We start from the raw sequence: 25,466 nt of genomic DNA on the forward strand, positions 1-25,466 counted from the left end.
TGTGACGCTAATTGGCGGCAAAAACAAACACGTCATGGTGAAATTGAATAAAGCTTATGTTTCTTTTCTGTTTTGTTTGGGGTTAGCAGTACAAGTAGATCTCTGCATCTTCATGTAAATTTTGGAGAGGAATCATATGGGGAAGAGAAAAGGGTAGGTTAGAAATTAGAATAGAGAGGAAGAAATAGGGAAAAAATTGTGTGTGAAGATATGCAGATATTCTCATTTTTATTTAAAATAAATCTAAACCATTGATTTAATCTGATGGTATTTTTTTCACACCTCACCGGTGAGGGACTTAATTGAGCCCTCACCCTAGAAGCCACCACATTTTAGTAGTAAGTAAAATGGGGGTTTTAAGGTAGCAAATTTATCTCTTAAAAGAAAAGGTTTGAAACAACGTAAGAAGCCCATTACTAACACTTTTGCACTCACTCAGGCTTGAACGGGCCTAGTCGGCCAGGGATGTAGGTGGATGGATGGATAGTAGACACAACAAGAGAGTAACAGATAGCTAGCACATAGCAATGGCCATGGTTATGGCTTCTTTCCGCATTGTATTACACACCAACACCTATAATCGCTTCTTCCATCCACCAACTCTTTCCACGTGGCGGCGGTGTCTTCTTTTTTCTCGTGCATTTTCAACTAATTACAATTACAGCGTTGTTGTAAAGAAAGACGAACGGTTAGGGAAACGAACTGAGAATGAGAACTCCAATGTTGTAAACTCGACAACAATTGCAGCCATAGTAACATCTTTAGGTGGTCCTCCTGCTGCTGTTGGAATCGTTCGTCTTTCGGGTCCTCACGCGGTGTCTATTGCGGGTCGAGTATTTCGACCCGCCGTCAGAAACACGTGGCAGCCTACTAGTCATGTTGTTGAATACGGCGTTGTTTTGGATTCGGATGGAAATGTTATCGATGAGGTTAGTTAGTTTGTTTGTTTGGGTTTGGTAACGGTAATGTAATTTGTTAAATTGATGATTCTGTTTCTGTTATTAGGTTTTAGCAGTGCCTATGCTAGCACCGAGATCGTATACTCGGGAAGATGTTGTTGAACTTCAATGTCATGGGAATGAAGTGTGTTTGCGTCGTGTGCTTAGGACTTGTTTGGAAGCTGGAGCAACACTTGCTCAGCCAGGTTTGTTACATAGGGCCTATTTGGATTGACTTATCAGTCATTTAAGTATATCTACTAGGATAAGTTTTGCGATACTGTTTGGGAGAAATTATGAAAACAGCTTATGGCATTTTTTATATGCTTTTTTCAGCTTATTTTCCTAAGTTCTTCAAGATAGCTTATGAATATATATACAAAAAATAAATTAACTTTAATTTATCTTTTGCTATAAGAAGTAGCTTATGTAAACCTATACGTAAGTGTTTATCATGATAAGCGCTTATGCTATAAGCTTCGAATAAGCTGTTTATCCAAACATGCCCCTAGTCCTTATACTTGGAGCATGTTAGGATTTACTTATTTGAGTTTATCTGCTAGAACAAGTACACTGTTGGAAGTGTATATGGAAACAACTTGTTTATGGAGGAGTAGTTTAATGGTCTGTGTGGATTGACTTATTTGAGTTTATGTATTGGCATGAGCACTTGTTTAGGAGAGTTTATAGAAACAACTTATGAAATGTGCATAAGTTATTTTAAGCTTCTTATCATAAGTTCTCCAGGATAGTTTGTGAAAATGGCACAGTTTATACAAAAACAATTTAACTTTATTTTATCTTTTGTTACATAAATAGTTTATACATAACCACTTATATGATACCAGTTTATGCTATAAGCGTTGATTAAGTTCTTAATCCAAACAGGACCTAAAGCTAACAGAAATAGTTTATACATAAGAATTTGATTAAGTTGTTTATCCAAACAAGACATACAGCTTATATGAAAATAGTTTGACTCTATTTCATCTTTTGTTTAAAAAATATCTTATATATAGTATTTATATGATAAGTGTTTATCCAAACAAGACCTTGAAAGCTTTATTAATAGATTCTGCATAAAATGACTGCACTGTGAATCTGTGATATTCATATTTATATGCATTGTTAAGTGGAATGAAGTCCATTGCAATTTCGTGATTGGTGTTTTGTTCTTTTAGGAGAGTTTACTCTTCGTGCTTTTCTAAATGGTCGTTTGGATCTGTCCCAAGCTGAAAATGTTGCAAGACTGATCTCAGCTAAATCTATGGCTGCCGCTGATGCAGCGCTGGAAGGAATTCAGGCATGTTTAGCTCAACTTTGTTTTCTTCTTTTTGTTATGATGCTATGTGCTTGTGTTAGATGTGAGACTTGGTTCATTGGTTCATTGTTATGATGCTATGTGCTATGTGCTATGTGCTTGTGTTAGATGTGAGACTTGTATATGTTGTGTGTGTTTGGTGTCATTCTTGTTACTGACTTACTGTTGATGGTTGAATAAGCCGCGCTGAAAAATTGTTAACTTCTTGTACAGGGTGGTTTCTCTTCTCTTGTCAGGTCATTGAGAAATCAGTGCATCGATATGCTCACTGAGATTGAAGCTCGTTTGGATTTCGAAGATGAGATGCCACCTCTAGATTTGAATGGGATTATGGATAAAATACAACATATGTCACAAGATGTTGAGAATGCATTGGAAACGGCAAATTATGACAAGCTTCTTCAATCTGGATTACAGGTATGATACAGAAGATAGCTTCTGGCCTTTTTTTTTTGGTTACATGCTTCTGGCCTTTTAACATGTGCTTATTTGTTATGAAGTGTCCTTAGGTTGTAATAGGTGTAGAACTTTGCTCTTTTAACTAAAACAATTCTATGTTGGTCATTTTTATATGAATTTCATGATGTCTATTGCTTACTTACCTATTAATATTATGTCAAATTCTTGCAGTTAGCAATTGTTGGCCGTCCTAATGTCGGCAAGTCAAGCCTTCTTAATGCATGGAGCAAAGTATGTCCATGTCCCAATTACTTTACCGATTTACTACTATAATTTGATAATTTATTTATTTCATTTGATAAATCTTATGTGTAGATATTATTAGCTTTGGTATGAGAAGATTGAAACACTTTACTTCATTATTTTACAGTTAATTGGCATCTAAACTCCATAATTTAAGGGTTGTAAAACTAGTAGATGTTTGTGTGTTTTTGAGTATAGGGGAGTCCATAGTTAGTTATCATGTTGGCATATTATTAACTTCATGGTTATTTAACTTATTGAGCATGGTCTCTTGTAGCATGCAGAGTGAGAGAGCAATAGTTACTGAAATTGCTGGAACAACTCGAGATGTGATTGAAGCAAGTATTAGCATCAACGGCATTCCCATAACCCTTCTTGATACTGCAGGCATCAGGGACACTGATGACATTGTGGAAAAAATTGGTGAGACTTTCCTTTTCTTCCTCTCAGACCAAGACAGAAGACACAGAAGTTTTTGTTGCACCATATTTTATTTCATGGTACTGTATGCTACAAGTTGTTTGGTGTCCCATCATCAAATGTGCTTTTACTACAATTGAAATGAAACAGCGTGATTTAGTTGTTTTGTGATGTCTTCAACTTGTTTGAATGCATTGTTTTGTTAAATAAAGGAAAAGGATTATCACTAACAGCTCAATATTTTTATATAAGCTTGCAAATAATTCTTACTTTTTTGAAATGGAAAATCAAATGAGATTAGTTAGATACAGGGTTAGCAACATTTCCTGATTTTACTTTGCAATATTTAGAGGTATCTGGTTGCGTGTTTTGCGTCTTTAACCATATTATTTCACATGTATCTATTCTCTTATAGGTGTAGAGCGATCTGAAGCTGTTGCCAGAGGTGCTGATTTAATTATCATGACTGTGAGTGCGGTTGAAGGGTGGACTTCTGAAGACACCAAACTTCTTGAAAGGATTCAATCTGCTAAGGTTTCACCATTCTTTATTCCATTTATTACTCTTATTCATTTGTGTGAAATTTCGATATTGTTGCCAAGTAGGCAGCACTGAACTAGGCAAGTTACCGCAGATATCAGATGATAAGTGGGCACACAAACACTTAGCAGCCTTATAAATATCCACATCGTTTTTTTTTTTTTGGTCTATAATATTGCCATCTTTTAGCTACTAGGAAAATAAAAGTATCTTCTTGATAGATGAGATCAACTACATGAAAGCTGCTTAGATCCTATATTACCCTGCAAGAAAAAGACATTCTATAGCATAAGGCCTAAAGGCCCTAAAACACTAGGTTTTACATCACACCTGCAACCTAATATCTTTCTTTTGATAATAAACTGGCTCTTCGTGTTATTTTCTACGATGCTGTCAGACAATTAAAAGAGGCATCTTAGTTTACAATCTTTATTTAAACTTTCTGTAAAAACAGGAATCAACTGGATCTTCCACCCCAGTAATCCTCGTGGTCAACAAGATAGATTGTAAGCCTAGTGCTGAGACTGAATGGGACAAAGGATGTCACAGTCACAAAATTTTCAGCAAACAAGTGTTTACATGTGCTGTAACCAGTCAAGGAATACAAGACTTAGAGAGGGCAGTTTTAGAGATTGTGGGTATGGATGGCATTGCTGCTGGGGGTCGCAGATGGACTGTAAATCAGGTATGATATCATATTAGCTTTCTGTCACTCTCACAAAGTCTAGCTTCAAATAATTTTAACCTTTTGAATGGGAAGGAATCAACTGGCTGCTGGGAGGGCCGAGGACTATGAAATTATGTTTGGTAAAATCAAACTAGACGGAAAAGGCGTGTTTATATTTAGTTATGAAAAGGGGTGGATGGAAAATAACAACATAACCATGGATGCAAATCGTAGTTGCATTTCTATTTTCTATGTCTATTTTCACTCAACCAAACATGTCCCAAGTGTTGATCTGTCTGACAAATTGATGTTGCAGAGACAATGTGAACAACTTGTTCGGACCAAGGAAGCGCTTGTGAGGTTACAATCATCAATAAAGGAGGAACTACCTATGGATTTTTGGACAATTGATTTGAGGGATGCTGCATTGTCCCTTGGACAGATAAATGGAGAAGATATTTCGGAGGAAGTTTTATCAAATATATTTAGCAAGTTCTGTATTGGTAAATAATAAACATCTGTCTCCCTACATGTGCTCTGATTTTCAGCATATTTTTCTTTACAACATATTTTCAGTCATGTAAACCCTATATAGACCAGTACACCTACCTCTCCATGGATTTAATATTTTAAAGCTGTGGGGATAAGTTTTGTTGTATAATTATTTTCTGTTCTCACCATATGACCTTTTTCGACTATGATCAAATAGCTAGGGCTATATATAAAATCTCTTCTTTTTCTTTTTCTTTTTTTTTTTAAATGTCAATGTTAAGTGTTATGTTGCGGGTGGGGATAGAACTTTCAAATTTCTTATTACTCCAGTCGCTAACTACTCCACGGCAACCACCAATTCAACCTTATATCCCATTACTGGGTTTACAGAACTATTTTTGGGAGGAAAGTTCTCACCCACAAATAACTTTGAAAAAAATACTGTTTTTGTGGTTTTCGGATTTAAAAACCAGGTGGATTGGGAGTTGAAGCTAGTTCCTAAATCAGAAGAAGTCTGAAAGAGATGGGAAAAAATTAAAAAATCAGGTGCGAACATTGATGATGTCCAATTGAAAGAGTTGATATTAGTAGTACCTAATTTAGTTAATTAGTCAGCACATTTGTCATTTCTCATAATATATAAGTAAAGACACTACCCACAGGAAGGAGAAAAAAAATCTTCCTAAGGAGAGAAAGTAAAATTACATAGGGAGACTTGAACGTGTTAGTGAGATACTTTGTACTATATTCTGCCCTGATTATTTTGTCTTTGATGACACTGAGGTTTTCACATGCGAGAATACTCACTCTTGTCATATTATATAAATGTTAGCCCAGAGGATGACATACGTTCTTATAACCATTTTGGTTCAACAATTTGAATTCACAACAATGTAGTTTTGTCTTTAATTTCTTTTGATGAATTAACTGGGGGAACCAATTTTTATTTCTATAGAAATTGTTTTCTTCATGTTTATTTAGGTGAATCTGAATGGAAAAAGAGGCCAACCGATTTGGAAATTGGTTTTAAAACAGTTCAACGACACAAACACCTGGTTTTTATTCTTCTTGTGTTCCTTTGCTTAGGTATGTTACAACGGTGAAGAAGGTTGACGAGATGGAGAGAAGAATTCTAGAAACCAAACTTCTTGTTGGAAAGCTTGATATCGTGATTAAACAAAATTTCATATATTCAACCCTCCAATGGGTGACTATAAACTTATTGGGAAGCATATGTCAACTGCCCAAAATTTTGTTATCATAAAAAAGAATCAATGTTACAAATCATTACACATTTATTCGGATACACAGAAAGAATCAATCAGCCAGCAAATAAATAGACCAAACATGGTGATGCTTGCTGGTTGCGATCCTTTAACTGCATAAATTAAATATCTACCCAACATTGAAGTCATTTACAGTTTTATCCCCCAAGTGAAAGTCCATTTTCTGAGGGATAAAACACTAAATTTCACAGATATAACGAGTACATTCTATCCGGACATGCATCAACAACTAAAACACAATACAACATGAGTGCATGGGCATATCACGAGAGCCTATATTGTCTCCTAACCAAGTACCTTGCGAAGTTCATTGGTCAACTTATCTCTACTTGATGCTTCCAACTGCAAACAAAAAATTTAAATATTCATATCTCTGCATTTCAACACATGATAAAGCAAATGATAAACCTTAAGTTTATGTAAATAACGATATAAAATCAAGAGTGTTTTTTACCTTGCTTAAAAGGGCGGCGAGACCTTGAGGTAGAGCTTGTAAATCAAGAGCCGAGTCACCAATGTTTGTTAACTGAAGCAACAGTCTCTGGACACGCAATTCCTTTAATTTATCCTCGTAATTTGAAGGATCATCCCTCCATCTGAAGAAAGCTTCATCGTCCAACCATGCGTCTTCTCTACCTTTGGAGATATCAGAATTCACATACCAGTCTTTGAGTAAGTTCATGGCAGATACATGTGACAACTGGTCACCAGCAGCATCTCTCACACTGTTGATCAGTGAGTGCTCACCAATTCTCCTGTGCAGTCTCCGATATAAGACAGAACGTGAGTTACGCCAATCAAGAACTTCTCTGATTACACCCTTTGCAGCCATTCTTAAGGAAGTATCATGTAGTTCAGCAAACTTGGTAGCTATCTGAGTATACAAAGGCAAAAGTTGTTTTTCACGGATTTTAATCTGTTGCTGCACAGAATCATATGTACCAAAGTCCTTGTTACTCTTGGCTTCCTGAAGTTTTTCCTTCAGAGTAATCAATTGTTGATCAAGTCTTCTCATACATTCCAACAATTCTCTTGTTCTAAATTTGATCTCAATCATTCCTTCCGGCTCAAGGACGTTACCTTTAGCCGTTCGCTCAGCATACATTTCAATGTGGTCTGAGTTGATTCGACTGTCAACAACAACCCAAGCCCCGCCTCGGAGTTCACCCATCATTGGGATGTAAACAAATATGGGCTGTTTGTATGTTCGAAGGTTCTCGACAATAGTTGAACCAGCCTGAAGAATTCCTTCAAAAAGGTCCCTTTGTCCACCTGAAAAGCCTCTCCAGTTTGCAAGAATGAAAAGTGGAAGCTCTTCTCTGTTGAAATCCAATATTGCTTGAGCCGTCTTTGTCGCAGAATCAGGAAACCACACTTGCCCAGCTTGAGGAACAACCCTCTCGTGAGAATCAAGTTGGCCTGGATCAGCAGGTATTATTTGCATAACTGTTTGTGTTTCTACAGCAACAATTCCCACAGGAATTCCTCCAAGCTTTGCCCTTCCTGTAACAACTGTCCTTGCCCATCCTTCTAATGTCTCCACAAAGCTGTCCTTGTCAAAAATGCCGCCCAGCCATTTTCCATTAACATCCAGAGTTCCAGAAATGGCAGCACGAGGATCACATGAATTTTCCGGTAAATACTCCACTTCTCTCTCGGGGGGGTCGAGGGGCTTTACAATGGGGAGTGCACCACCTATATGAGAAGGAACGTAGCTAAGCCACTTCAAAATAGAAGAAACACCTTCAAGGTCATCCGAAACTGTAAGATGAACGACTCCATTCGTTGCCATGATTTTCGGTCCACCAAGTTGCATGTGAGAGCTATACACCTCCCTACCAAGAAGTTTGTTTAATGCTGAAAAACCGGTAAGAATTATAGGCTGATCAAGTCTCTGTATGCATCTCATCCCAAGCCTAGCAAGATAAGCACCAATTCCAACAGTCCTACCGGTCACATATGTCAATGTAAAGGTTTCCTTGTATGCCCTTGAATAGGCACCAGCAATGGCGCCACTGCCACTCAAGTTTTCAACTCCTAGTCCATCCTCTTTGCCAACAATGGTATCTATAACCCATCTAGTTTCTCCACTTTCAAGCTTTAATTCATGTGCCATCACTGACGATCCAATTCGAGCATAATCCTCAGGTGTTAAATATACATACTGAAAACCATGCTCAGGATTAGATTCCTCAGACCAACCAACTCTGAAACAAGATTTGACTTCCTCGGCTACACCTAAACGGGCACCAGAATTCGCTGCTAAGTAAATTAAAGGTATTTTTTTTGCACAGGCAAGATCGGTTACTGCCCTAAAGAAAGCATCCTCTTTTGGGCCAAAAGAACCGGCCTTGAAGGTCACATCATTTGAAACAACCAAGATTGTTCTTCCAGATGGGAACTCAGGAGTACACATTTCCATCAACCAGGCTACCATGCCAACATCATTGAGTCCAGAAGGACGCTCCGCCGGAACAAGAGAAGTACCCCAGCTACCTTCTTTCTCTGAAAATTTAAGCTCTGTTACTTTTAGGATATCCTTATCTTTCGCTCTTTGAACTCCTGTCTGTTGAATTGACCAGGACTGTTCCAAGGATGTTTGAAATGCCTGCAAGTAGCATTTCTCATCAGATAACCTAGTTTGACTTGTCATCCACTCATTAAAAAGAGATGGTGCACATACACGAACAGACAAAAGAAACCTATCAACTAAATTAATTAAATAAATATCACTTACAAGAGGAAAATCATAGCAGTATGTGGTGCTGTTCTTTCTTGCTGCAAGACGTTTTCGGTCAATAACTCCCAAAGGTTGATAGTTTTCGCTCACTGGTACACCATGCAATGGGCCTTTTACAGTGACGGAACTGTAGACCACTTTATGAGTAGTGGCATCCTCCATTTCTCGATATATCTATAAATAACCTCCATTAATTAATATATAAGATGAAAGTTGCAGCAGGCATGAATCTTTCCTTGAAACTTCTAAGCAAATAAAAACTTACATGTACAGTGGATGTATGACCAGTCACATTGTTTACAATGACCCTCCAAGCACCATTTGCCTGTCCACATGCTGTAACCCAAAGCTTCACTTCCCACACAAAAACCCCCAATCTATGCATTCTTACACCAACAGAGGAATGGATTTCCTGTGCTAGTTCTTCCAAGATTGTCTCAATTGTTGTTTCTTCTTGACCAGCTTCTATGTTAATTTTCCTGGAATTAACATCCAAAATGTAAGAACCAGATGAAATCTTCTTCACCTACATAACAGAATATATATATATATATATATATATATATATATATATATATATATATATATATATATATATATATATATATATATATATATATATAGAGAGAGAGAGAGAGAGAGAGAGAGAGAGAGAGAGACACACACAGAGAGAGAGAGAGAGAGAGAGAGAGAGAGAGAGAGAGAGAGAGAGAGAGAGAGAGAAGTTTCCAGTCATAATTACCTGGGAAAAGGCACAAGATCATCTACGTGTTGCTCGCGAATGACATAGAGGTACATATGAGCATGTTCAGATTTGATGGTGGTATTGTGTGAGTTAAGTTCCAACTCCTCCATTGCACCCATCAGGGACCTAAAAATGCTCCTTGAAGTAAAGGACATGGCCAACTGGGTATGAGATGTTTCTGCATCCAGCCTTTGATAAGAAGATAATCCTTCATATGTGGTTGGCTGTCTTATAAGTGTTCGAAGAAACATTCTTTGAATTGGTTGTGGCTTGGTATCCAAAACTGTGTATAAGTGCCATTGACGATCTCGGGATGGTGTATACCGTATATTCTCATAGCCTTTAAGCTTGTCCTATAATCAGACAAATATTAATGAGTTAAAGATTAAGCATACAAGTGGAATATAAATAAAACGGGTACTTGAACCGTGAAATAACCAACCAATTCAAGATAAATGGATAGTGGAGGTTCCAGATGACGCAACAGAGGTTCCTCTTCGTAATGTAGCTTTTCTGCAGACCAATGAAAGGAATGCCTCATTGGAGCACGCCCTTCATCCCTCTGTATGATACAACTAATATCTCCAACACCTGCAGTATGTATTATGGACCCTATTTCCTTCTCTCTGAGTATTTTCGCCAACTTATCAATTCTTTCTTGAGCCTGATCCTCATCACCACTGCAAAAGATCAAAAAGTTAACCTATACTAAATACAACCATTGATGCTTTGACAATTCAAAAAAAACTAAAGAATTACGTTGAAAATAATGTATCCAGTTTCCGAAATTGTACCTGTCTTGAAGCAAACTCATTTGGTTGTTGATGCCAACTAATCCAATATGCATCATATTACCATGGATACTTGCTTCGTCAGAACCGCTTTTAAGTGCATCGTTAAAGTTGTTGGTTGCTTCCCTTAATGCAGCACTGATAATTGCTGGCAAAAATTGAAGAGACTTAATGACAACCATTACTCCCCACTTCTTCTCACTATGTTTCTCCACCAGTGTTTTGTCTTCAACCCCATTCTTCCTTTCAACGTGTTCTTCTAAGAACTCCCACGTAGCAATAAGACCAGATCTATGCCACTGCATCCTGATGCTCGCTTTGACAAGATATGGCTGGTAGAGCCTGCGTATATAAGTTTCCACAACCCTCCTTTGAAGGGTATGATCACTGTGGTCAAATAAACCGACAAGAGCATCTTCAACTGCCAAAGGAGCACTCACAAGGTCCTCCATTCGGTCATTAATGGCACTCTTCCTTTTTGGAGTATCAATATTTTCACCATCCTCGGTAAACATTTCTAGTTCAGAAAGACTTCTAGCAATGCTGGATCGAAGTTCACTCAATTTAGTTTGTTCAAGCAGTTGACTAGCCTTAAGAGCCAACTGCATCAAGATGATCACAAATCGGGATTTCAATCAAAATGTTTTAAATAAATTAAAAGTATCATACACAAGATCAATATAAAAGAGACACTATGACTCCTTAAAATATAACATGGTGCAGATCCTCTAGCATGACCAACCTCAGAATAAATTGTATGGTTGAGTTGGGAGAATCGGATCAATTGATCCCTATAGGCAGCAGGGTTAGGGTAAACCAGTTTATCCATCAGCCGCAGTATCAGCTTATTTTTGCTCTTGACACCCTGAAACCCATGAAATGCTGTCAGTATAATTGCAGTATCATGTCGACAGGACATCAAGGAGATAAATCACTCAAGCTGAGTATGTTATAAAAGTTCATACCTGATGAGAGAGCACAATATCTACAATCTTCAACAAATCTTTCTTGTATTGAAGACGGAGTCGTTCAATTACATCAGCCTAGATGTCAGAGGAAAGGGGAAATGTTATGAATATTATCGGAAACTGAATGATTAGGAATACATCTTTTATATTAAAACTAGCTTCTTAGCTTTCGAGTAGTTGAATAATAAACTAATGGTTAGTTCAATGAAATGAACATGTGATTGAAGAAATATAAACAGTGTTGATTCTGGTAAATAAATAATGGAAAATGATTAATTGGTGTGTTTTAAAATCTAAATAAGACAAAAACAATGAATCATGCATTTTTTTTTAAATTGCACAAATAATAGTAGTTCAAGCAATCAAGTAATCATACTAACTTGTATATTATCACTGAAAAGTTCTTCGACTGAAAGATACTCTTGAAAAAGAGATTGAACAATTTTATGGGCATGGCTCTCTCTTCCACCCTCATAAGACTTTACAAGACTCATCAGAGGTTCAACCAGTCTTTCTAAGGCCCCTTTTTCTTTTTCAGGACATGAGGAAAGATGAGCCTGCAGTATAAAACACACTCATAAATTTATTTATTTGTATTAAAAGGGAAAACATCAGAATGAAGAATTCAGGAACATCAACTCACTTCAAGAATTCCCTTCAATAATTTGGCAGGGAAATCAATATTTTGGGTGGTTGAAATACTCTCGATCTCCTTATATTTTGCTTCCAACTGACAAACCACACAGATCAAGGGCAGGTTCATGTTAGACAACGTTAAATCAGAGGGGAAAAACCGGCAAGGTGTCCGTTTACCTCATTTCTTAGATCTTTAGGAAGACGGGTTGCCAGAACTGCCAAGCACTCTTGCCATTGAAGGAAAGGTAATTCAGGGCTGTCAAGGCAATTGAGCAAACTTTGCACAACCTGAGTAAGATATCTAGCTTGTTAACAAGACATGCATATACAAAACTAGGAATAATAATAGAATCCAAAAAATTTGGTAGATTACATTATAAATAAATAAAGGGAAGGAATTTACTCACTTCATCAATATTGTGCTCGTAGCCAGCAAGAATCATCCGTGCAGCATTTAAACTTGCCGCACATTTCTGATGAACTTTACCTGAAATTGCAGTAGGAGGACCCAGGATTGGGAAGCTCCCAGTGAAGGGTTCTGCCTTTCTTACCGCAGAAGGATCATCTAGATCAAGCCTTGCTATAAGTTCACCAGCCTGCATGGCTTGACCTTCCGCCAATCTGAAATGAATAATCCCAGATGCAGGGGAAAGAAGAGGCATGCACATCTTCATGACCTCAACTTCAGCATATGGTGTGTCCGCATCAACATGACTGTCATCCGCAACCAAATATCTCATAAGCTTGCATGGTGTCTCTGCAATTAACTTTGATGGGTCGTGATCATTCTGCATATGAAAGGGGTTTAGTTACCACAGCTGTAATAAAAACAAATAGAAGTTTGAAGGTAAAAGTAAACTAGTTTCACCTGAAGCAAGCAAGTCCTCCCATCAATTAAAAGGCGAGTTCCAGCTGCTTCTTCCTCTGCATATATTACATGACTGTTTCCATCCAACTGTAACAAGTGGAAACTACTGTTTATGAAATCAAGAATAAGATATAGAACAAAGGACCCCAATAAATACTAAAATGAGTGATGTCCAGGATGATACTATAGTGGAAAGAACTACAGAAGCACAAAAACATAGTAGGTAGTTTAGAAAACAATACTTGCCTGCATCAGCAAACCTCCATCACGTAAAGTATGTATCTCTGCTTCTATCACTGATTGATTCAATCTCAAACTATAACTTCCAGGTCCTCCTCGTATCATGTCAATCTAGAAAAAATTGCGTTGGGAGATGAGTTATGCAAATTGAGCATTACTTATGATAGCGTAAGTCCCAAAAAAGTTAAGGAAATTACAAAGAGTGTCCATCAAATTGAATTTATAAGATTACATACTGTATATTTGCTTCCTTCAATGCTCAAGGACACTTGAGAATGGACAAGAGATATGTGCTGGCATAGTAATGAACTGACATTAGTATCACTAGAAAATAAGAACGGAGATAGATATACTATGAATCATACGTTCCTCCGATTTAGATATAATACCTTAGGAGGGATTTGCCCCTTTTCAAGATAGCCAACATAGTCAGACACCAAAGCTGCACTGCTAGCAGAAGCTTTCTGTATTGATTGGAAGCACAGGTCATGAATTCCACGATGAGAAACTAACATAAACTCGAGGAGAAAAAGATATTTAGAAAAGCAAGTTTGCTCACATAGAGTGCCCCTCCAACAACAGACAGATACCAGGGTGGTCTCTCGGCTCTAACCCGCATTGCAATTCTACTGTCCAGCCATCCAGTGTGAATTTTGTTGTCTCTGTAGTCTGAAGCCTGAGTACAAATATTGTAATAGTGTCACTTCTGCATTATAAACACTTTTTTTTACGCAATTATAAACATTTTTTATAAAACTAATTATTCATTATTGTAGTGATTTACATTCAAAAGATCAATTGTGTAATCAACGTTGGTACGAATTTCTCCCCGAATTTGAATTTCTTTCAGCCCCAGAACCATATTTGCAATTGCTAAAGCCCTAGATTCTCCAAAAGCAAAAACATGTCCTGAGGTAAAAAATAAAATTGCAAATTAGCAGCTAATAGAAGAAAAGACATAATATTGGGAATTGTGTAAAGACATAAATGCGAGAACAAAAAACAAAGCAAGTTATCGAGAATTGACAACCCTACAGTTCAAAATTAACAAATTATGCAGTTTGTCCTGAGCATTCGAAGATCAATAATAACAGTTCCTACTTACCAAACTGAGAATCTGAGAATTCATGAATTCCTCCTCCAGACTGCAAACAAATAATTGCCAAAATTAAGCATCTCAACATTCAAGTTAAATCTACATTTGAAGAAATAGAAGACTTACCTTAACAGAGAAGTAAGCCCACACATTTGGCTTGCTTTTAAAGCTGAGCTCCTGTACAAATATTTTAACTCAGTACACGTTATGGGATGAACAAATTAAACAAATCTGAGATTGCTGGTGGATTTAGTGTGTAACCTGCACTTTCCCGCCTGTAGGTTTAAAACCATCATCGGGGTCCTCGCTAGTCACTCGCACAGCCACACAATGACCTTTTGGCCTTGTAGATACTGCTTTGTCAAAATCGAAAGGGGTAGCTAAAACAGATGTTTTCCTCCAAGCATCATTCCCTCCACCGTGTTCCATCCCATAGAAACGCCTAATCTCTGTTAAGTCAGAGTGTGAGACACATGAATTATACATATGAAAGCAATAATAGTAATAAAAAAAACATATATCTGAAGCCGTACCAGGAATTTGCCAGAGAGGGATACCCATCCCAACGGCAACTTGTGCTGCTGGCAGATTTATCTCAGCTATCCATTCAGTAACAGGATGCTCAACCTATATATCAGTAGGTGCAAAACAATATCAGGAAAGATTTTAAACATGATAAAACAAAATATTAAGCTCAAAAGTCTATGTCAAATCATAATTATAAGCATTATCATAAGGAACACTATGCTTCTATGTCCATTTTTAAACAAAATACTAACATATCGATCATAAGCAACTGGAGAACCAGAATCAAAAGGATTATTGTGTGGTCCAAAATCAAAGTTATAGTACAATACCTGTAATCGGGGGTTCAACTCTAAAAAGTAGTACTCGCCAGTTTCCATGCTATAAAGATACTCAACGGTAGCTGCCCCAATATAATTTACAGATTTAGCTAATCTTCTAGCCGCCTGTTCAAGTTCTTTCACCGTTGCCGGAGGTGCTACAGTAATGGGACCCTCCTCAATAATCTGTTGCAGATGATTGATTATATCATTACCAAGCTTCATTCCACCATGACAATTTGGCGTAAAAACAGACAATTTTCATACCTTTTGATGCCTTCTTTGAACACTGCAATCACGGCTGTGCAAAGCTGCAACATTTCCATACTGATCACAAATCAATTGCACTTCAAGATGCCGGCTCTATTTAGAAGCAAAAGCGATCGTCAGAATATAATCAAGACTCCAAGAATCATGCTCATCAGATCAAAGTTCAGCCATTTATCTAACCTGGGAGGCAACTTTCATTATAAATATAGGTGAGCCTGGAACTTCACCTTGAACTTGCTTGAACAATGCCCTTACCTCATCATCATTATGAACCTAAAATATCAACATCTTTGTTAGTTTCTAAACTTTTCCAATAAAACACAACAAAAATATGATCGGCACAAGATTATCAACATTGATAAATGTAGCACCGACACTTCATATTGAAGTTTTGTTGGTGTTTTACACCGACACGTGTAGTTAAATTCGATTACTTTCACTGTCTCAAATTATCACCGGTTTCAACATGTCAGTGTTGTGTCCGGTGTTCGTGTAAGTGCTTCATAGGCATTGATAATATATGATTTTCTACATGCCAAAGTTTACCACACAAGAAGCAAACCTTTCTTATGCCTTTCCCACCACCACCCCAAGATGCCTTGATCATTGCGGGGTATCCGACAACTTGACAACTTGCAACTGCTTCTTCGGATGTATAAACACATGCTGCCCGGTAAATTTCATCAGGAATAGAAATCAAAGAGCTATCAGGAGGAATTTTCACCTATAAAAAATTTACAAAGTCATAAGTTGGGAACACCATACAAATGAAACACACTACAAGGGGATATAAAATTTACATGAGAACCACTCCATGGAAGGGTTGGCACTTCTGCTGCCTGAGCAATCAATGACGAACCAATTTTATCTCCCAATGCTGCCATAGATATAGCAGGTGGTCCAAGAAACACAATTCCTTTTGCTTTTAATGCATCTGGTAGCTCAGGATTCTCTGATGCATGACCCCAACCAGGCCACACCGCATCAACATGAGTTATCTCAGCAATCTGAGAAGTACATTACACATGGCCGTCAGTGAAATTTTTAAATTACGTAGGTCAAATTAATTATAACTACATAAGCAATGAAGAATAAGCTGCAGTAAGCTAAAGGCAAGAAGAAAAACAGCAAGCAACAGAAACAAACAAAGCAATACAAAACAAATAAACATGTCCAAGTGCAAGTTCCTTTTCATGCTTTGTTACTCATTACTCTACTTAACAAAATCTGCTTAGACAATTACTTGGAAGTACAAAATCTCTTGGAGTGATCATCACGAACCTCAAGAATAAGCTGTACATTGGCATAGTTATTGTTATTGGTCCCACCAGGTACTTCCACAAACTGATCGGCTATTCTGATATGTTCCGCATTGATTCTCATGTCCTCTGGAGTAGCCATGGCAACCAACAAAATGGCCTTTTCTGTGCCAAACGTCTCGTAAGCCCAACTCCTAACACTACGTATAAACTTGACTGCGGCCATTCCATTGTTTGCAATCAATATACTATGAACTGGTCTGTTTCCTCCAAGAGCATTGCAGAATTCATCTACTTCAGATATTGTAGCAGTGTGTCTATTCGGCACCACACCGTTTATGTGTCCATTTCCACTCCCAAGGCTGGCCATTATTGTTCTCCTTCTAGCTGTCTCCAATGTACTATACAGTTAAAAATTTGAAGTTAGTTTTTTGTCTTGCTTCCTTCCTAATAGAAATCTAGAAAAAGTTTCGTGAAAATTATTAATGAACAGTTTCTTGTATAGAAAAAACTCAAGATAAAACATACAAACAAGCAATTGAAAAAATCCATGTTAACTTATCTTGCAAGATTGACAGAGTATAAAGAATAAAATAACAAAAAAACTGTTAGGTTCTGTTTGGTCAACCATATATGGACTTGGTAAGAAACTCCAATTTTTGGAACCACTCAGAACTATGCCTAATAAGGGGAACTCATTATGACAAATCAGAACTCTTTCCATTAAATCTTACTACAAATCCATCAATCTCAAACTCACAGCGTTCACTGCAACATATAAACAGCCAAACACAGCCTAGTAGTTCAGCATATCTCTCTCTCTCTCTCTCCATCACTCTCAGATGCAGTATTGAACTTCAAAAAAAAAAAAGTATCCAATGATCGCAATCACTGAAACTTTTCATTGAACCAATTAAACTCCCCCACCATGTAATTTGGCATACAAAAAGAAAATTTAAACCAACCCACCTAACAAAAAGACAATTTTTTGAACAACTGAAAACAAATTGGGTATAAAAGCCTTTCCTTTATTTAGTTCATGAACAATATCAAATTCAACTAAGCATTGAACTTTCTAAACTTGTAAACAAAAGGGTTGATACAAAAAGAAGAAAATCAACATTAAAAAAAATAAAAATAAGAGTTAAGTATAAGAAGAAAGGATGAGAGAAACAAACCTTGGAGACAAACCTTGGAAAGGGAAAATGAAGAATTTGGTAGCGAAATTATTGTGTTTGTTTGAGAAGAAAGGTATAGAAGGTGAATTATAAGTGAGAAAATGTTGGGGGTGAAAATGATGATCACTGAGAAACCAACCAAACAAAAAAAAAAAAAAAAAGAGAAGAAGAGGGTAGGTTTGGTTTGGGTTAAGGTTTGATGAGTGTCTTCAATGAAACAAGCACGTGGTACCTGCCTCTGCCACAATCTCTCTCTAAATACTAGTAACAGACTAAATAGTAGTAGTAGTTCTCAGCTACCCACTTTCTCTTTCTCTCTCTATAGACTAATAATAATTTAATGAAGATTAAATTTTTGCTAAGGTTAAAACAACCCAGTAAATAAAAATTGGATTTTGAGAAGATGAAGAAATGCACGTTCTTGTTGTTGTTGTATAATGAATTAATAAATAAATAGTAGTACTTACTGATAAGGAAGTAGTGGTAGCTGAATTGATTGTTTTTGTTTTGTGTATATGATATGATATGATAGATAGATAGATATGTGATGAAGATGGAATTGGGTGCTTCTCTTGACTCTGATGAGTTCGGTAGCGTTTCCCACCAACCCTTCTTTCTTCCTAACCGGTCAAATATGGAAGCTACCTACAATTTCATTCATCAAACACACACACACTCACAACAACATATCCATCCCCCCCCCCTTAGACTTTTTTTTTTTTCTTTTTCTAATTTCATCTTTTTATTTTAAGAAATAATAATTAATTACATTTTTTTTGAGGAAATAATTAATTACATGTACTTTTTACTTTTTTATAAAAAAAATTAATTAGATTATATATTTAAACATTAATCATTTTATTTAAACTAGCGGTCAGACAGGGCGTATTCCGCGCCTGTCTGTGTTTATTATGCAAATTTATATAAAAAAAATAGGCTTAATTAGTCTATTGGTCCCTTAAAGATATTTTTAGGTTTTATAATGGTCCCTTAAAGAAAAAAAGGTCCGGGTTGGTCCCTTAAAGAAAAAAAGACCCGGATTGGTCCCTTAAAGACATATATTTTTACCATATTGGTCATTTCCGTTAAATTTTAACTCCAAATATAACAAAAAATTCTAATGGTTAAAATTTTAAAAATTAATAAGGTTTTTGGTGGACCACTTACACTTAATGACATCCACAATTCAGTCTACTAAAACTAACGTTTTTTGTAAAAAATTGACGGAAAGGACCAATTGAGAAATAGATGTGTCTTTAAGGGACCAATCCTGACCTTTTTTTCTTTAAGGGACCATTGTGAAACCTAAAATATCTTTAAGGGACCAAAAGACTAATTAAGCCAAAAAAATATGTGTTATGTTATGGTAAGTTTGTTGGTTTTGTTAATAAAAGTTTTTTGCTGCTAAAAAAAATAAGATAAGGATATTGTTGGTATTATGAAATGTGAAAAAAATAAGATAAAGATATTATTGTCATTTTACTAATAAAAAGAAGGGCAGTTTGGTAATTTTGTCATCTTTTCCTTCGTCCTCTCTGTTCTCTATCTTCATCATCAATCACCACCAACATACCTCCGACTAGCCGCCACAACCATTGGTGAGTAAGATAAACGGCGCCGAAGAAGAGAGATATAATTAAAATTTAAAAGAAATGGAAAAAGAAAAAAGTAATGCCAATAGTCGTATACGATGGTGTAAGTATTGTATATAATAATAAGTGTGTCAGAATAACATTTAAAATGTACTATGGAGTTTAAGATAAGTATTACATGCATTTGAAGATTTAACGTTAATTTTTCACGCAACCTACCAATTATGGAGTTTAAGACTTAAACTTAAGCTTTCTGAGGAGATGATTCAAGATAAGTATTACATGCATGATGCATGATGTTATGTACATTTTACTTTTTTTTGGATAGAAAATCTTTTTTCTTATTAAGTAGTTTAATAGTTAAAAAATTTCAATTTTTAAAATAAATAGGTGAAAAATCTGTAGCTCAAATCTCTACATATAAAATGTACTATTTCTACCGATTGAATTATGATGATAAAAATTAAATACAGTAGAAAGTTTTTGCTTAATGCAAATAGCTAAAATTTCTTTTACTTTTTTTTGTTACAAAAAATTTCTTTTACTTTATATTATATGATTATCAAATCAATAAAAAGTTATTATATGTAATGTACCTATACTTACATCTTCTACGGCTGGTGGGGTACGTAATAGCCAGTCAATATATATATGTACTTTATACTTCTTTGTTTTACAATGTAATGGTAAAATCATGTCCTTTAAAATAAAATAAATTTCTTGGAGATACGATGCAAAAGAGAAAAAATAATGAAAAGTTGACTTTTAAAATATTATACTCCTACGTTGTTATGCATGTGAATTAATTAAATGTTAATCATAGAGTTATTCATCAATTATTAAAGATTACTATATAAAATTAAATAAATTGTTGATTTAAGAAATGGGATGAGGTTTTGTTTGTCTTAAAATAAGAAAATATGTCTAATTTTTCCTGACAAAGAAATACAGTACTACTATAAAATTCAATATTTTAAATATATACCAATGATTAATTATTACTGCTTTTTTAAAAAACAAAACAGCCATTATTAATTTATTTTTTTAAAACAGCCATTAATAATGTTGAATATAGTGAAATATGATGGTGAAAAATAATTCACAAAAATAAGTTTAATGAGATGGGGAAATATAAGAATTTTTCTTGCACTTATATAACATCCGTCACTATCATTAATAGTATTATAGTGCAATTGTAATTCCACAATTTCAAACCTATGACAATTTTGGTGTTGATGTATGTGATCATAGCACCTGTTGGGATGGTTGGGGAAGTGAAAGCAAGAGTTTGGTTTTTTTAATGATGAAGAAAAGACATAAATGATAAGCATAGGTAGTATTTCATTTAATTATTTCGGTGATAGGTTTGATATTAATTAATATTGATTATGGCATGGGTTTCGTATATAGTTGGGCGTTATAGGTTTATTCATGCCACCCTTACTTCCCTCACCCCCCTCATTGCCTACTAGCTAATGCCAATCTGCCATTTGTCTCTCTTTTTTTAGTTAAAATATGTTCATATATCCACATAGGCAAACTTGGGTAGATAAGATGCAAAATTGGCCAATTCAAGATGTAATTGCTCTTCTTCTAGTGTTACTCAAATGGTCATGAAGTTATGGATGGTAAAGTGAATCAAACTCAACATTGTGAGGAAAAGAGAGAATAGAGAAAGATGAACTCTTGATTATTAATTGAATAATGAGGAATCAGTTACAAGTAAGCTTATATACTATTACTAGCTACTAAGCTTCTAACAAACTAACAGAAAACTAACAAACTCTAACAAACTATGTCAGCTAGGTATTGGAACAAGCTACTCTGCAAGATGTACACTTTAGTTACAATACACCAGTTACTTCCTGCACAAGTAACTCACTAGTAACTAAGTGTTCAACACCCTCCCTCAAGCTAAGCATAGTAAATGTCTAACATGTTTAGCTTGGAAATGAAAGAGAGAAAAGACTTAGGTGGAAGTGCTTTGGTGAAGAAATCTGCCAGTTGAGCCTTTGTGTGGATAGGTAGTAATTTGAAGATCCCTTGTTGAATCTTTTCTCGAACAAAATGGCAATCTATTTCCATATGCTTAGTTATTTCATGGAACACAGGGTTTGTTGCTATGTGCAGAGCACTTTGATTGTCACAGTATAAAACTGGTGGTTTGATGCAGTTTACTTGCAAATCTTTTAGCAAATATACCAACCATTGTAACTCACAAGAGGCAAAAGACAATGCTCTATATTCTACTTCTGATGAACTTCTTGATACTGTGTGTTGTTTCTTAGCCCTCCATGAAATTAAAGAAATTCCAAGAAAGAAACAATACCCTAAAGTGGATCTTCGAGTATCTAAACACCCTGCCCAATCAGCATCTGTAAAGCCCAGTAAATGAAGTTGTGAATCTCTTCTAAATAATAAGCCTCTACCAGGTGAATTTTTGATATATCGAACAACTCTACAAGCTGTATCATAGTGTGTTTGGGTAGGTGCAGAAAGAAATTGACTAAGCTGTTGTGTAACAAAAGCTATGTCAGGCCTAGTAGTAGTGAGATAAAGGAGCTTTCCAACTAGCCTTCGATAGCCAGCTATATCTGCATAAGGTGATGTAGTGTCTTGATGAAGCTTGACTGAAGTATCAAGAGGAGTTTTAGCAGGTTTAGCACCAAGTAAGCCTGTATCAAGCAAAAGATTTAGACAGTACTTTCTTTGACAAATGGTGATTCCAGTTTTGGAATGTGCAACTTCTATGCCAAGGAAATACTTAAGTTGACCAAGATCTTCGATTTTAAATTGTGAATCCAGAAGTTGCTTGGTTCTTTGAAATTCGTCAAGGGAATTGCCTGCTAGTATAATGTCATCAACATATACTAGTAAAGCTGTAAAGTGATTACCATTTTGAAAGGTGAACAGAGAATGATCTGACAATGACTGATGATATCCTTGCTCAATAAGTACACCAGTCAACTTTTCATACCATTTTCTGCTTGTCTGTTTCAAACCATACAATGATTTGAGCAATTTACACACTTGATTAGGCCTATTATGCTTAACTCCATGTGGAATTGACATATACACATCTTCTTGTAAATCTCCATGCAGGAATGCATTATTTACATCCAACTGGTGTAGATGCCAATAATTAATAGCAGCTAAAGTAATTAGTGTTCTAACAGTTGTAATCTTTGCAACATGAGAGAAAGTCTCAAAGAAATCAATTCCTTCAACCTGATTATAACCTTTAGCCACTAATCGTGCTTTATACCTTTCAATTGTGTCATCTGCTTTATGTTTCATCTTATATACCCACATACTACCTACAGGCTTAATGTTAGGTGGTGCATCAACAAAAATCCAGGTTTTATTCTGAGCCAATGCTTTGAGTTCAGCTTCAATAGCTTGCACCCAACAATGATGCTTACTAGCTTCATTACAGCTGGCTGGTTCTTCATCAGCAGTGAGGGACAAAGCAAATTTGCTATGATCAACAGAAAAGTTAGCACAAGAATGATAATGTGAAATAGGATAAGGAGTACCTGTTGATGAAGGTTGCACTGAGTCCACTGAGTGATTGCATACATAATCAGAAAGATGAGAGGGTTTAGTGATAGTTCTAGTTGATCTCCTAAGATTAAGGCTTTGATCAACTGAATTTTGAGAAGGTGAAGGTGACTGTAAAGTAGGTTCAGAAGTGACAATAGGGACAGTAGAAGAAGGAGGTGATTGAGAATCATCAATGACAGCAATATGGTCACTATGAACTCTGTAGGGAATGCTATCACTGTGGGAAATGTCATGAGGGGAATGGTATTCCCAAGTTAAAAAAGAATTTGTACCTTTATATGGTAAAATATGTTATGAAAGGTCACATTTCTGGAAACAAAAATATTTTTGGTATTAAGATCAAGTAAAACTGAACCTTTGACTCCTGGCTTGTTGAGGTTTTTATGTTGGCTACATTTTGCAAAAACGAGTTATAGCCATAATGCTACACAGGATTCTGTAGCATGTGAGTACAACATTATATATGCTCTGTTTTGCGCAGAATTTTTATATCAAATCGCAGGAAGATTTAATTCGTTTTTATGCATCAAGCTTATGTGCCAAGCAAACCGCGCCTTGTTGTCCAAGTCTCTGAAGGTTTTGGAAGGCCTTTATGTGTTATTATTTGATTCAAAAATATATCGTGATATATTTTTGAATTTAATCAAATATTGTTTTGGAGTAAATCTTTATTGAAGAATTATTTGCTGGCCAATGAAGATTCCAGCTGTTTATTTGAAGTCTTGCTCCTCAAGCTTCTGAAAGGCGGTTTGCATGCTTTATGTAAAACAAAAATATAACATAATATATTTTTGTGTGAAATCAATTATTGGTTTTATTTTTAAAACTAGCGCTGGCCGCAATTCTTACAAGTGTGAGTCTGGAAACCTAGCTTGCGTATCAAGACAAATTCAGGTTATAAATACTTGAAGACTCAGACCTATTTGTGCACCGAAGCCATTGTTCATCAAAGATGTAGTCTTTTGGGTTTCGTGTCTTTGAGCCACTCTCTAGGATAGTTGGTGTAAGTGAACCACTCAGGTTGTGAGATGGTCATTATGTCTTCACTCAGAAACCTGTAGGTAATGAGTTGAGTATTGTACTTGGAGGAAGCTTGTAAGCAACTCCAAATTGTGAACTTGGTCAAATGTTGGCTTGGTATTAGTTTCTTAGGAGAGTGTCTCCATATTTGATCGTTATAAAGTTGACAGCAGCACGGTACGTGTTGTTAGAGGGAATTTGGGACGGGGTCTCATTATCTAGGAGGTTCCTAGGTAGGATTACACATGTAGTGTCTAGGCGAGAAGTCAAGTATCGGGTGTTGGTCGAGGGCTTTGAACTAGAGCTATTATAGTGGATTCATTCCTGGATTGGTATCCCACAGATTAGGTGACGTTGCACCGAACTGGGTTAACAAACGATCTGTCTTATTTATCTTCCTGCACTTAATTTATTGGCATAATTAGTAAAATGGTCCCTTAAAAACATTTTAGGTTTCACAATGGTCCCTTAAAGAAAAAAAGGTTCATTTCGGTCCCTTAACTATATGACCGTTAGTCACAATGGTCCCTTCCGTTAGTTTTTAATACAAAATGTATTAGGTGGACTAACATTACATTTGGTCCACCATAGATCTCAATAAATCTCTTAATTTAAATCGTTTGATCTTATTGAAAAATAATAGCCATTGAATTTTGAATGTCCACTGTATCCAACGGTACACCATTATCAACTAATGTTTTTCTCTATTTCTTCATCTTCTTCCTTGACTTCTTTTTTAACCTTCATCATCATATTCATAACATCTTCAAACAAAAATCAAATCTTCAAATAAAACTCAAAAAAATACTTTAAGCCAAAAAAATTAAAAATTATAAAATCTTTAAAAAATAAAAAATAAAAACTCATGAACTTCATAACATCCGGGAAGAACAAAACCCATGAAATGGGCTTGGTATTTGGACCATGTGCACAAACACAATGTTAGCAAAGAAGAGAGGGACTAATGGAGTTTTCTTGATGCGAGAATGGCATGAACAGTAACCGTCTGGGAAGAACGAAACCCATGAACAATTCGTCTCCTTCCTTTGAATGAACATCGTTGATCTGACGCTTGTTGATATGTTTCACCCCGAGCAAATTCATGTTCTCGCTTTCGCACAAGATCCTTCTCTTTGTGTCGTTGAACAGTAACGTGACAAAGGTTGTTCGCTGTGGGTAGCTACGACGACCAGATTTAAACAGTGGCTATATCTGTGTTGGTCGATTCCTTTCTTAAAGATTTATGAAAATCTGAGTTTTTCTGGGTAGCTACAATGGCCAGATTTCA

At 36.0% G+C, this 25,466-nt stretch overlaps 2 protein-coding genes across 5 annotated transcripts; one reads left to right on the forward strand and one right to left on the reverse strand.

Moving 5' to 3' along the window:
- Nucleotides 1-453: 453 nt before the first annotated feature.
- Nucleotides 454-5,333, forward strand: LOC123896950 (tRNA modification GTPase MnmE). Its single transcript, XM_045947400.1, has 9 exons — nucleotides 454-929; nucleotides 1,006-1,144; nucleotides 2,120-2,241; nucleotides 2,473-2,676; nucleotides 2,890-2,949; nucleotides 3,246-3,384; nucleotides 3,797-3,915; nucleotides 4,376-4,606; nucleotides 4,905-5,333. Exons 1-9 carry the CDS (start codon nucleotides 528-530, stop codon nucleotides 5,097-5,099), a joined length of 1,611 nt encoding a protein of 536 aa, XP_045803356.1. The 5' UTR covers nucleotides 454-527; the 3' UTR covers nucleotides 5,100-5,333.
- A 915-nt stretch (nucleotides 5,334-6,248) lies between these two features.
- Nucleotides 6,249-18,608, reverse strand: LOC123896949 (acetyl-CoA carboxylase 1-like). 4 transcript variants are annotated; one of them, XM_045947398.1, is made up of 30 exons: nucleotides 18,003-18,608; nucleotides 16,847-17,225; nucleotides 16,366-16,572; nucleotides 16,128-16,289; nucleotides 15,746-15,838; nucleotides 15,563-15,658; nucleotides 15,308-15,481; nucleotides 14,984-15,077; nucleotides 14,712-14,899; nucleotides 14,577-14,627; nucleotides 14,460-14,499; nucleotides 14,139-14,263; nucleotides 13,914-14,030; nucleotides 13,744-13,818; nucleotides 13,591-13,647; nucleotides 13,361-13,465; nucleotides 13,115-13,201; nucleotides 12,654-13,034; nucleotides 12,424-12,534; nucleotides 12,254-12,340; nucleotides 11,991-12,167; nucleotides 11,608-11,685; nucleotides 11,385-11,507; nucleotides 10,646-11,244; nucleotides 10,294-10,531; nucleotides 9,849-10,204; nucleotides 9,372-9,585; nucleotides 9,104-9,280; nucleotides 6,821-8,974; nucleotides 6,249-6,708 (listed from the first exon to the last, which is right to left on the reverse strand). In XM_045947398.1, exons 2-30 carry the CDS (start codon nucleotides 17,192-17,194, stop codon nucleotides 6,652-6,654), a joined length of 6,771 nt encoding a protein of 2,256 aa, XP_045803354.1. In that variant the 5' UTR covers nucleotides 17,195-17,225; nucleotides 18,003-18,608; the 3' UTR covers nucleotides 6,249-6,651. The 4 variants fall into 4 exon arrangements, with proteins under 4 accessions (XP_045803354.1, XP_045803355.1, XP_045803352.1 ...); XM_045947399.1 differs by having other exon boundaries at nucleotides 18,016-18,426; XM_045947396.1 differs by having other exon boundaries at nucleotides 6,821-9,280; nucleotides 18,016-18,428.
- Between the last annotated feature and the right edge of the window lie 6,858 nt (nucleotides 18,609-25,466).

This window comes from Trifolium pratense, linkage group LG7, assembly GCF_020283565.1.
Source record: "Trifolium pratense cultivar HEN17-A07 linkage group LG7, ARS_RC_1.1, whole genome shotgun sequence".
NCBI classification, from domain to species: Eukaryota; Viridiplantae; Streptophyta; class Magnoliopsida; order Fabales; family Fabaceae; genus Trifolium; species Trifolium pratense.